A 12,906-nucleotide genomic window follows, 5' to 3' on the forward strand; every position below is an offset into this window, starting at 1 on the left:
CCCAGCGGCCACAGCTCACGGGCCCAGCCGCTCCGCGGCACGTGGGATCTTCCCGGACCGGGGCACGAACCTGCGTCCCCTGCATCGGCAGGCGGATTCTCAACCACTGCGCCACCAGGGAAGCCCAGGGAAGTTTTATTTAATGCCATTTTCAGATTTGCTTTTAGGATCATGTACTCCTAAAATAAGTGGGAAAGTTTCTTCTCTCTATTTAATCTGCAAATGTGTTAACGTGGAGTGGTTTCTTCCTAAAATACCCGAAGAATTCACCATTGCATCCATTGGGTTGGGAATTTCTTTTGTGGAAGTTTTAAAAATAATCCAGAAAGTTAATAGGGGTCACTGAGTTTCTATTGTTTAACGGTCTTTTGTAATTTGTAAAATGCATTTGTCGGTGTCATCTAAATTTTCAATTAAATTCGGATAAATCTGAAACAGAACGAGGAGAGCAAGGCTTCTCTGAACAGTGGAATCTTTACCCTTCTTCCTGACTTAGGACAGCATTAAAGCCACTTTCCACGTCACGAAGGCCAGCCCAGAGGACCTCACAGTCACTTTTCTTTTTTGCCCGTGCAATCATTTGTTTGTCTGCCGCTGTCAGCCAGCCTGGCTGTGATACTGTGTGGGATTCTGTATTTCACTCCAAGGCTGGCAATAAACATTGGGCCTCCACTGGCATCATGCAGGCCTGAGAGTGACGACAGAAGCGGGGGGCCAGTGGAGAGACAAGACAGGCGGGCAAAGTACTAGTAGAGGCCCATGTGTTGAGAAGTGTTACCCTGGGAGCCTGGGCCGCACACACGAGGGAGGCAGAGAAGAGATTCTGGAGGCAAAATGTGTGCCTGGTGTTGAGAGTCCCAGGGACTGGCCGTGGAGACGTGGCCTGCAGAGCATAGCCGGAAAAGCTTCTGGATGAACGTGGCAAGGTGGTGAACAAGAGGAAGAGCTTTCGAAAACCTAGGTACAAGGCCTCATGGGCGGCCAAGAAATCACAGAGGGCTGGAGAACCTAGAGGTGGAAGCATGGATTGCTGTCTGCTCACATCTCCAAGCTGAGAAATGTCTGAGCATCACCAGGTATGTGGCAGAAACCCAACAGACCCAAGGCATCCACATCTCCATCATCTATGTTTCCATCAAGGATGGACCTGAGAAATGTGGCTCTATGCAGATGATGTATTCATCTCTTTCTTAATTACTAAAATTAACTAATGAATGAAAAGTGAAGACAGAATACACCAAGTGCCTACTACATGCCAGGCTCTGTTCTAGGCACTGAGGATAAAACAGACACGAATCCCTGCCCTCGTGAGGCTGACATTCTAGTCTGGGGAGACTGGCAGTAAAGAAGCTAAATACAGCACACTAAGCGGGGGTGTAATCTATGGAGAAAAAGCAGGGAAGGGAGACAGGAAGTTGGGGTGCTGTAATTTTTTCACTATTTTCTGTAACACTTTATTGAGAAATAATTCATGTAGCATACAATTCACTCATTTAAACTGTATAATTCAGTGGTGTTCAGTATAGCCACAGAATTGTGAGCCATCACCACAATCAATTTTAGACCATTTTCATCAACCCCCCAAAAGAAATTCTGTACCTATTAGCAGTCGCTCCCCCTTCCCCAACCCTCACACCCATCCCCAGTTCCGAGCAACCACCAATCTGCTTTCTGTCTTGAGACTAGCCCGTTCCAGACATTTCATATAAATGGAATCATAGTGTATGTGGGCTTTAGTGATTGGCTTCTTTAACTTAGTAGAATATTTTCAAGGATTGTCCATATTACAGCACGGATCAGTATTTCATTCCTATCTTTGGCTGAACAATATTCCATTGTATGAATGTACCATATATTTTTTTTTATCCATTCATCAGCTGATAGACATTTAGGTCATCTCGACTTTTGAGCTATTAGGAATAACGCTGCTAGGAAGACTGGTGTACTGTAATTTTAAACAGGGTGGTTAGGGAAGATGGGAGAAGGTAACAATTTATTAAAGACCTGGAGGAGAAAAGAGGTGAGCCATGCAGAGATAACTGGGGACAGGTCATTTCAGGCAGAGGGAAAAGCAAGTGCAAAGGTCCTGAGGCAGAAGGAAGCCTGGTGTGTTCGGGAAGAGCAAGGAGGCTGGTGTGGCTGAAGTGGGGGAGGAGTAGGGAGTGAGGGAGGAACGGGAAGCCAGGGGCTGAAGGGCCTCATGGGTCGCTGCAAGGACTTGGCCTGCACCCTGGCTGTGATGGGAAGCAGTGGGAGGGTTCTCGAGGGTCGTGCGGCATCACAGCAGGACTGCCGTGCGGCTTCCGTCCAACCAGACACAGTGCCGCTTGCTCCCTGCTCGCTTGCTCTGGGACTTGTACTCACCTGACCGCGGTGGTGCTGAAGGAGGCAGAGGAGCGGGTGGAGATGTACGGGTAGTGCTTGGTGTCAAGTCTGTCTTCAATGGTGTCCTGGAAAGAAGAGACACAGCTATCAAGCGGCCATCTCTTTGCAAAGGGCTGACACAATCAAGGTAAGACAATTCAAAGAACAAGTCACTCAGCCAAAACCACGGCCAACTTTGCAACAACCAGAGCTCCCCTGTCCGCTGTCCGCTGCCCGCTGCCGGGTGCCTCATGCTGAGCTCAGAGCGGGCAGACCAGATGCTCCGTAACCAGTGGATACAGTGAGATAAGTTTGTAGGTCTGCTCTTGAAGAGAAGTTTTTTTTTTAAAACCTGCATTGGGCTTCCCTGGTGGCACAGTGGTTAAGAATCCGCCTGCCAATGCAGGGGACACGGGTTCAAGCCCTGGTCCGGGAAGATCCCACAGGCCGCCGAGCACCTAAGCCTGTGTGCCACGACTGCTGAGCCTGCGCTCTAGGGCCCCGAGCCACAACTACTGAGCCCATGTGCCACAACTACTGAAGCCCGCACACCTAGAGCCCGTGCTCCACAACAAGAGAAGCCACCTCAATGAGAAGCCTGCGCACCACAACAAAGAGTAGCCCCCGCTCGCCACAACTAGAGAAAGCCCACACGCAGCAACGAAGACCCAATGCAGCCAAAAACAATAAATAAATAAAATATACTTTAAAAACCCCTTGCATTAATTTTTCTTGCTTCTCTTCCACCCTTTTATGTTCCACGTGAGGTTATAAATGTCGCATCCTGTCCAGACTCTCAGGCAAGCTGAGGCCTTACAGCCTCGGTTTCCCAAGGGCCTAATTATCTGGTGGGTGGATCCAGCTACCCACCCCCTGCTGCTGAGAAGTCTACACTCCTAACAGCTACCGTGTGAAGCCCACACATGTCTCTTTGGGGGACTGCGGGGGGGGGGTGGGGAGAGGAAAAGGGAGCAGAGAACAAAGGAGGGAATGAGACAGAGCGGTTGATACAATCTGCCAAGCCAAGAAACGTAATTGGTTTCAAGATGTCTCATGTTCACCCATCTTTTTGGTTTGTGGGTTTTAAAAATAGGAAGCTGACTCACTATATATACTTAAAATATATTTATTTTAACGTACAATTCAGTGGGCACACATGGACTGCTATGAATTAACGAGGGGACCCTGGCCAAGACCTTTCATTCTCTGGATCCCGGTCCTGTCCACCTGTCCAGGGCAGGGACTGGAAAGACCATCTCCAAATCCCACCCCAGAGCTCCCAGGGTGTGTCAGGATTCTACACAGGGTTTCCTCGACCTTGAGCTACAAGAAGGGGAGGAAGGGACACCGCTGGGCTCCCTGACTTTCAGAGATGCAAAACACCTACTATGCGCAAGGCTCGGTGCCAGAGGACACGTCAGGTGAGGGCACAGGACCAAGGTCCAAAACGATGACCCCACACAGAGAGCAGCACACACATGTAAAGAGCATCCCCGACACATGCTGTGGGAGTCCAGGGAGGCCTCTGTGGTGCTGGGTGGTCAGACAGGTGGGCCAGTGTATGGGACTTGGCAGGAAGGCGGGATTCAGGAGGTGGAAAGGAGAGTGAGAACTCCAGGCAAGGGATAGGGCTCAACAGAAACATGATCGGCGGAGTCTCCGGCTGACATGAGGGCTGAAGGAGGGGAACAGCGGGAGAGGAGGAGGACGGGCTGGGATCTCTCTCCAGAGGCCCTCCCACCCTGCTGTGTCCTTAGCGTGGCGCTCCTTACTCGTAGGGCCTTCAGGTGCTGTGGCGGGTTTGGTTCCTTCGGCTTCGGTGCCATTGAGGGGTCTCTACTGTGGGGCTCAATCGTGTGGATCTGAGGATCCACATCTGACAGTCTCCTGGGGCTGCTCTGGACAAACCCTCCAAGGCCTGGGTGCAAATCCCCGGGTGTCACCCCCCCCCCCACCCGAGGGCAGGTGAGGCTGAAGCCTCCAGGCCTCAGGTGCAGAGCCCCGGGCCCGGCTGCCCCTGTGCCCTGCTCTCGGCCCGCGCTGACCTCCATGATGTCTTTGATGATCGGGGTCCATCGTGACAGCTGGTAGGTCTGCTCGCTGATGCGCTCTTTCCGCTCCGGTTTGCTCCTGCGGCGCAGCGTGGACTGAAAGCAAACACACGGGGTGGGGCTCTGAGTCAGCAGCGCCTGCGCCCGCGAAGCCCCGCTGGCCCCTGGGCTCCCTTCCGGGAGTCAGCACTGACAAAGGCTAAGAAGTAGGGAGCTTTTCCTGCAGAAGCCCGGACTATGCCCCGTGGGCTCCAGCCCAAGAACCTGGGGCAGACTTGGTTCTTCAAAGCCAGGAAAAACGGCAAACGTGGGTCAGACGGATAAGTGCCATTTCTGACAAATGCAGGGAGTTTAAAAAATTAGATCGTTGTCAATTATAGGAGAAAATACTGCTCTGGTGTGACTGATTTTGCTTCAACAGCACAGGATGCACCGAATGAATCATCTCTCTTCTCATTCGGTCCCTTTGTGAACAAGGGCCTGAAAACGCCAGATGGCCCCCCAGTCACAGGTCCCTGGTCTGGTGGCTCTGGAACAAAGCTTTTGATTCTCAGATTCCAGAAGGAGCACTCCTACAACGCTGCTTTACCAGCACTGAGGCGTGAGCTGACTCCCTGCAGGAAGTGGGGTTCCTACAAGCAAGGTTCCTGGCGGTGGGGGGGGGCCTCTGAAGAGTCCTGGAGCCCCCCGCCCAGCCTCTTCCAGAGCTCATCGCTGGTCGGGCCCCCCACACCTGACCCCACTGGGTCCTGAGTCGTTGCCAGAGAAGCAGACCCAAAGGTGGCAAGGCGGCGTGACACTAAAACCTCCCAGAAGATTCCGAGTCTGAGTGCCCTACGGCAGAGGCGGGCTGACTCGAGACACGGTGCGACAGGGCTGGTAGGACTCCTGTTGGGCGCGGGTTCACAGACACAGCTCAGCTTTGTGACCACGTGTGCCTCCTTGATGGGCCCGCCTGGGCTCCCGGTGTCACACCGTGATCTTATGTCTACCTCTACACCTGCATCCCTCGGATTTTATGTCTTCTCTTTCTCGGTGTCGAGTGTGTGTACCGCAAGCGGCCTTAAGCCAGTCGGGGGAGAAGAGATGAGAGCTGCCGCCTCCCCTCCGCCTCCCCCCGGTGCGGGCACTCACGTCCGCGACGATGGGCACCCCCAGGTGGGCCATGTTGGTGATGATCTCACTGTCCTCCGGCGGGATCTGGGCGTGCTGGATCAGCTTGTTCAGGTTTTCCTCGGTGATGCCTGCGAGAACGAAACCCCCATCAGCACACCGGCCCCTGGACGTCCCACGCTGAGAAGCAGAGCCGGGAGCCTGCGGCGGGCAGGGGGGAGAGGGGGCGCCCCTGCTCCTCCCCAGCATTAGTGGGAACCGGTCGGCTCACGGCAGCGAGTTTACTGTAAGACAAGATCGGGACTCCAATTCCACTCTAGCCTACGGGCTGTGACCGTCAGCAGCTGCCCCTCATGGTCTGTGTCTCCATCCGTCTCTCCTGCTTCTCAGCCGGCACCACCACCCCCACCCCCCGGCCCACGTCACAGTCAGCTCGGACGGGAGAGCCTCTGTGTCCGTCTCTGGCACAGTGGGCACTTACGGGCAGCATATGTGGGTAAAAATCTGTCATTTAGAGACACAGATTACAAACGTGGGGCGAGTCAAAAGTATCCAGCAGAAATGCTCTAATAAACTGGCCATAAAGCCAGTCGACTCTCCCAGCTGTCCCCACCCTGTCCCCTTCCAGTTATCCTGTCCCTTGGACTAACTCCAGAATCACTGGGGGATACTCGGCCTCTAGTTGCAACTGATCTGCCTGCGTGACATTTCCCCAGATGTCAAGAGCCCCTCAGATCTTATTAAACACCCCTTTCCTTCCCTTTTCCTTGTCTTTTACACTGTTTTCCACTTTTTTTTTTTTTTTTTGCAGTATGCGGGCCTCTCACTGTTGCGGCCTCTCCCGTTGCGGAGCACAGGCTCCGGACGCGCAGACCCAGCGGCCATGGCTCACGGGCTCAGTTGCTCCGCGGCATGTGGGATCCTCCCGGACCAGGGCACGAACCCGTGTCTCCTGCATCGGCAGGCGGATTCTCAACCACTGCGCCACCAGGGAAGCCCTACACTGTTTTCCACTTTGTTCTCTCTCTCCCAGCTGCCTCATCTTCCCCAAGAAAGGGCCTATCCCCCTCCCCTCTAGCCCACCGTCCCTACCGTTCTTCAAAAAGATGTAGAGAAGGATGATGCGGATTTTGTCGTAGGTGCTGACATTTGCGTCCAGCAGAATGGGAACAATGGCTCTCATGGGGTCCTTGATCTTCTCCCCTTCAGCATCCGTGCCCATCGCCAGGTCCTGCAGAAAACACACCAAGTGGACCCCATTTCTGGCAACAGGCTGGACAAATGGCGACTATTGGAAAACCGGTTATCCATAAACGTCTGGGATGTTTAGTTTGGCTGGGGGAAGGTCTTCAGCAGGTGCTTATGCTCTCAGTTAATTAATCAGAACGGGGGTACTCAGCACCGGTATCTACGGCATCAGTGAGAACCGAGGAAAGCCCCAGGCTTCGCTTTCCAAAACCAGAAACCACGCTGATTTGCCATCTCGTTGAAAGGCAGGCTGTTCCCTCCAGCTGAGTTCCAGTGTACGTGCGCCAATTCCTCAGGGAAAGCCTCAGTCCTGGTAGGTCCTCAAGAGGGACAAAGCCCTACAGAGGGATCGGGGCTTAAGCGGATGCACTTCCCACACGTGCAAAGCTTCACTATTATAAGGTGCCTCCGCCTGGCTGGACTCTTTCTGTTCCGCTCCCCTTGGCACGGAAGGCTGTGCCCGCTGGGCTTTAACTACTCCAGGATTTTAACCTCTGTTTTTAGTCTTCCACCCACTTTTAGGGAGAGGAGAAATAAAACATGGGCTCCCTGCGAATCCCTCTGAAGGAGATGAAAGGGGAGGGGGTGCTAACAGTGGGACTGTTAGATAAAAGAGTGACGTAAGCATGGCCTAGGGCCCCGCCCTCGCGACTCAGGCAAGAGAAGGATCCATTCTCAACAGGCCCGAGGAAGCAGCACGGCGGTCTCAGCAAACCAAGAACGATTTGCTCTTGTTCTGAGACCAGCAGCTGCAACTTTCTCTGGAGCTCTTACAGAGGTTGCCGGAAGGTGGCCTTTTTTCTCTCAAGACCCCAGGAGTCCGTAACGAGCATGATCTCAAGCTTGGGCCTCTGCTCAGCCTGGGCCAGAGGAAGGTGGGGCCCCTCTCCAAGGCCCTTTCCCAGCTCAGCACAGCCTCAACAGACGTCTGCTCAGCAGGACCTGGCTCTAATACTGCCTCAAAGTCAGATTTAATGTGACTGCATAGCACAGGGAGATCAGCTCGGTGCTCTGTGACCACCTAGAGGGGTGGGACAGGGAGGGTGGGAGGGAGACGCAAGAGGGAGGAGATATGGAGATACATGTATGTGTATGGCTGATTCACTTTGTTATAAAGCAGAAACTAACACGCCATTGTAAAGCAATTATACTCCAATAAAGATGTTAAAAAATAATTAGTAAATAAATTTAAAAAAAAATTTAATGTGACTAGTTCAACAAATACCACTGGGCACTTCTGGAAAAATGTAAACTTCCAAGGATGAATCTCAACTGTATTTGTACCGTTCGCTCTAGGGATAAACCTATCTTCTGGAGAGTCAAGTTCTCTTGGAGAGGACGCCTTGAGTTTGCAAACATCACCCATGAAACTGATGAATTTCAGCAGGGCTACTTCCCCACAGGAGAGAGTCCATGAACCAGGGCTGGTCTTACTAACCTAGCCGAGCCTGTCACATCAAACCAGGAGATTTAAATCTTAGCCTCGCACTGAGAACTCGAGTTCTTTTTTTTTCTGTGAAGAGGGACCTTTGGCTGAGGCTTCTGCATCGTGGGATGACCTCCCCTCCCGGTTGAGAAATGTTATCATGTGTGAGGAATATAGTGCCAGGATTAGTTGACTCGACACGACACTCCTGGAAAATGTGGCAGCTTTGTTACGTCCCTTTGCAGACGAGGAAAAGAAAGCAGAGAGAAACAAGCACGTCAAACAAACAAACCAGTGACAGGGACAGAACTCCGATCCCAATTGTGATCAGGGAGGCTGTGGGAGAATTCCTGACCTTCGGCCGCCCTACCCACTTTCAGCCTGTAGGTCTCCAAGCTGGTGTGGCTGCGGCAGGAGGGAAAGACGTCCAGGATACAACCTTCAGCCCTGTCAATGCAGGGCTCAGCGCTGCGTACATCTCTCCTCTACCATTCCAGGGAGCCTCTGGAAAGTGAGACGTGCAAAATCCAAACGGCATGGCATTCCAGACCAATCTAGTCCCTGCCGTTGAGCGTGGAGCTGCACTGGCTCCAGAGACTCGAGACAACACGATCTAGCAGGCTTTCCCATTCCTATTTCCTATAATTCTGCAGGGTGTTCAAGGTCAGATGTTAAAATTCAGTTAAGCAAATAAACGGGCCTGGCAGAAAGAGGAGGAAAAGGCCCTACCTGTTCCACCCGGCAGAGTTTGTCCACGGTGCCTTGGTAATGCTTCATGCAGTCCTCGGCAAGGTGCAGGTGGGTCGAGTACTAGGACAAAGCAGAGAGCGTGTGGTCAAGGAGTCAGTCGCTGATTTGCGCAGCATCTCCTAAGCACCTGCTACGTATTGACACGGTGCTAGGCGCCAAGGCGCCTCCAGCCTCATAAAGGAGATGAAACATGCGTTCAAGCAGGTTCACAGACACCGCCGGGTGGAGAATTGCGTGTGTCGGGAAGAGGGATAGACCGCCTTCTACAAGAGTCAAGAGGAAGGAGAAATCCTTTACGGGGGTGGGGTGGGGTGATGGTTTCACAGGCACCCACAAATCCTTTCGTACTCCTCCCTCCAGCAGGTGGCGCTCAATGCCCCTCGCCTTCGTGTGGATTTAGTGACTCGCTTCTAAGGTGGAAGCGATGTGTGTGTGACCCCCAGATCATTGGGACTTCCTCCGGGCTCTCTCTCTCAGGCCCATGGGGTGAGGGATTGGAAGGATACAGAGAGAAAAAGATGCAGAGGAGAAAAGAAAATCATGGGAAATAACCTGTCTATCCCAACCTTTCATTTTTTTCTAATAAAAATTGAATATGACTGAAAACATGGGGATTCCTATGAATCAGCAAAGGCTGGAGGAGCCTTTCTGCAGCTGTTTAAACTCACGCTGCGAATGGATCATTCTGGATCGTCATACCTTGCTGAGCTCTTTCTGGTACTGGGGCATTTTCTTCAGCATCTGGGACAGGTCCCGCATGGTGGTCTGCAGGGAGAGGGAAGCACATGGTCTCATTCCAACGGCCCTGAGCTAAGAGGGGGGGCAAGGGGGGCGGGCGCAGGACAGGACAGCCGCCAGCACCGGACTCCCGAGTGCTCCCTCTGAAACCCCCCACCAAATGCATCTGTTAAACACAAGATCACGTGTGTTTAGATTTCCACCTCTCTGGCTCAAAAAAATTATTGATCCAAACACCGTGACTGTCTTACAGGTGGGGAACTGACCTCTGAAACCTAGCAATTATGTTTTATTTATTGGACGAGAAAGTTACTGAGAGCATAATTCTCGCCAGGAAAGAACAGTTCTTCCTCTGCATATGCTGCTTTTCTGCATCCTCAGCTCAAGCAGTCATGGAATCAATTCCCATTTCATCTCCGCAGAAAAGATGTAGTTGTGTAGACAGGCAGGAAGTAGGGAGGAGGGAGGAGAAGGCTGGAATCTGCATCCTGATAGGTGGAAGGGCTTTGCTGACTTTCTAATTGGGTGACCCACCTAATCCCATTCATGTACCTAAAAGAAATTTATTGAATGACTACTACATACCAGGCACTTTTAGGTGCTGGAGATACAGGACAAAAAAAGAATTTTTGCCTTCATGGAGCTAACACTGAGCAGAGGAGCCGTTCTAAGTGAGTGGATTAGCACTCTTGCAGGGAATCATGAATGTGGGTGCAGAGCAGAGACACCTCCCTAGTCTTGGCTCAGAGGAAACGATTCCTGAGCCAAAGGAAAGGGACCTCATAAGGCAAGGCCGGCTCAAGGAACACAGGCATGGCTTGAGCAAGGCGATGGGGGCAAGGAGCAGGGAGGCAGAGATGAGAGTCTGTGGCGCCCAATGGCCTGGGTGCTGTAAGGCGTGTCCACGGTGGGGCTTGGTTCTCATGGAATCAGGAAATCGCTTAATGACCCTCAGCCAGGGAGCAGCACAGTCAGAGAGGCATTGCTCCTAAGAGAGTAAAACACCCCTGATAGACAGTCAGGGGGAGGAGAGGCCCGGGTGAATTAGGACACAAATTCTAATGCTACCACAAGCTGAAAAAGGTTTCAGCAAGTTCTTCTGGCTTAAAGTGAATCATGATCCAGAACAGTAAACATTAATCTTCAGAGTAACAAGGAGAAGCTCTCTGTAAATACCAAAAGGCGAGGGGTTCAGGTCTCAATTTTGAAATACAAAAATAAGACAAAATGGTACAGATGAAAAGAGGACCATGACCCCTCTCGGCCCCCAACTCACCAGTCCCATGCTGAGGAGGCATCTTCCCCACCCCTAGAGAGAAAGCAGGGATCTCTGCTTTCTCTGGAGCACTGGAACATGAGTACGGGTTTACCTTCTCTCCAGTATTCATTCTCTTGCTGGAAGAAAAATCCTTCAGAGAACGGGTGACTTCCCTGGAAGACAGAAGGAGGCAGCTAAGCTTCAACGCGGCACCAAGTGTCTCTATACGATGCTGTAGGAGTCATGCAAGATTCCTCCTTTAGGAAAATGTGGCGGCTTTTCTTGCCCGTAATGCATACATCTAAAGTGATTTTCTAAGAGGAGAGACAGATACATCATTTTCCTAATACTCTAAACCAGGGGTCTCCATAGTGGAGTGTGCAAGACAATTTGAGAGCAGAAAAGAAAATGTTAGGACATCTGTTTATATAATTTTACTTCATCCTTTTCAAATTTATGTTTTTTGTATATGCTATAAAATATGCATATTAGTACAATAAAGCATATATATATATATATATATTTTTAAAGCATATATTTAATGCGTGAATAAATTATATACCGGCAACGTGAACTAACATTTTTCTAAAGTTGAGTGAGCCAAAGAGTTTGGAAACTACTTTTCTAAACAACAGAACTATCCCAGGCTGTAATAGTTTCTCACTCTTCCTTGTGAATTTCCTGCGGGATAGCACCAACTCAGTGTAGCAGAATGTGTCTTTCTGCAAAAGCAGGTTTGTTATCTATAGTTTAAAGGTCTTATTAAAAACTTTCCAGTGTTCGAAACGTTTTGAAACACTTTCAGAGCAAGGTACTGGTTTAGCACATGTATCAGTAAATACATCAACACTTGCTCAGAAATTTTAGGTATGGCAACAGGGAGGAAGGAGACACACCAGTTATATAAACGAAAACTGAACAACTGTAGGTAGTGGAGTCCGGATCCTTCAACAGAACAAACTGGCTTCAAGTGTTTAGTGTTTATAAAGCATCTTACTGAGAGAGCTACAAATGCTTTCTAAAAATCCTAACAGCAACCCTAACACAGAATGGATTTTCTAACTTCATGAAGTCGGTGTAGCCTGAGCTCAGATATCAGAAGGGGTTCATCATCACTGGTTAGCACGTTGGCGACTTAGCGGAAGCAACAAATTCATGCACTGGCGAGCTCTGGTCAAGGTGCCCAGAGAACGCACAGCGGCAACCGGCAGCCGTGATTGCCCGTGTCGGTGGGGTGAGCCCGGGAGCCTGGGGCAGGGCTGGCTGAGGCTAGGGGAAGGGCGCAGGGTGGGCTCTTACTGGGACACCTCCGCGATGTGCTTGTGGCGCAGCGCTATCCAGAGGTCGTCATCCTCGTCCAGGAGCACTTCCTTCACCCTCGCCTCTCCGATGCCACTCGTCTCATACCTGGAGAGGAGACGTCCCACAAAATTCATCCAATCCCCCTGGTTTAAAACAGACAGATGGGGCTTCCCTGGTGGCGCAGTGGGTAAGAATCCGCCTGCCAATGCAGGGGACACGGGTTCGAGCCCTGGTCTGGGAAGATCCCACATGCCGTGGAGCAACTAAGCTCGCAAGCCACAAGTACTGAGCCTGCGCTCTAGAGCCCGCATGCCACAACTACTGAGCTCGCGAGCCACAACTACTGAAACCCGTGCCCCCGGAGCCTGTGCTCCGCAACAAGAGAAGCCACCGCAGTGAGAAGCCTGCGCACCGCAACGAAGAGTAGCCCCCGCTCGCCGCAACTAGAGAAAGCCCATGCACAGCAACAGAGACCCAACACAGCCAAAAACAAATAAGATAAAATAAATTAATTTTTAAAAAAGGTAGAACTCCTCCTTGTGGAAGGAGCAGGAAAAAAACCAAACAAACAACAAAAAATAACAGACAGATGTTCGCACGAATCTGTCTGAACATCAAGCAAGCACCCCAACCATCTGATGTGTCACTATCTGTGT

General features: G+C 51.3%; 1 protein-coding gene across 2 annotated transcripts in view; it reads right to left on the reverse strand.

Moving 5' to 3' along the window:
* Positions 1 to 12,906, reverse strand: part of STXBP1 (syntaxin binding protein 1) — a 69,815-nt gene that overhangs the window by 10,315 nt on the left and 46,594 nt on the right. For both annotated transcript variants that reach the window (XM_059072597.2, XM_067040670.1), the window contains exons 10-17: positions 12,248 to 12,355; positions 11,061 to 11,121; positions 9,652 to 9,717; positions 8,932 to 9,012; positions 6,621 to 6,759; positions 5,550 to 5,659; positions 4,410 to 4,511; positions 2,365 to 2,450 (exon numbers count right to left, since the gene is read on the reverse strand). In XM_059072597.2, coding sequence (XP_058928580.1) covers positions 2,365 to 2,450; positions 4,410 to 4,511; positions 5,550 to 5,659; positions 6,621 to 6,759; positions 8,932 to 9,012; positions 9,652 to 9,717; positions 11,061 to 11,121; positions 12,248 to 12,355 — 753 coding nt within the window. The remainder of the gene's footprint in view (positions 1 to 2,364; positions 2,451 to 4,409; positions 4,512 to 5,549; positions 5,660 to 6,620; positions 6,760 to 8,931; positions 9,013 to 9,651; positions 9,718 to 11,060; positions 11,122 to 12,247; positions 12,356 to 12,906) is intronic.

Source organism: Kogia breviceps, chromosome 8, assembly GCF_026419965.1.
Source record: "Kogia breviceps isolate mKogBre1 chromosome 8, mKogBre1 haplotype 1, whole genome shotgun sequence".
NCBI lineage: Eukaryota > Metazoa > Chordata > Mammalia > Artiodactyla > Physeteridae > Kogia > Kogia breviceps.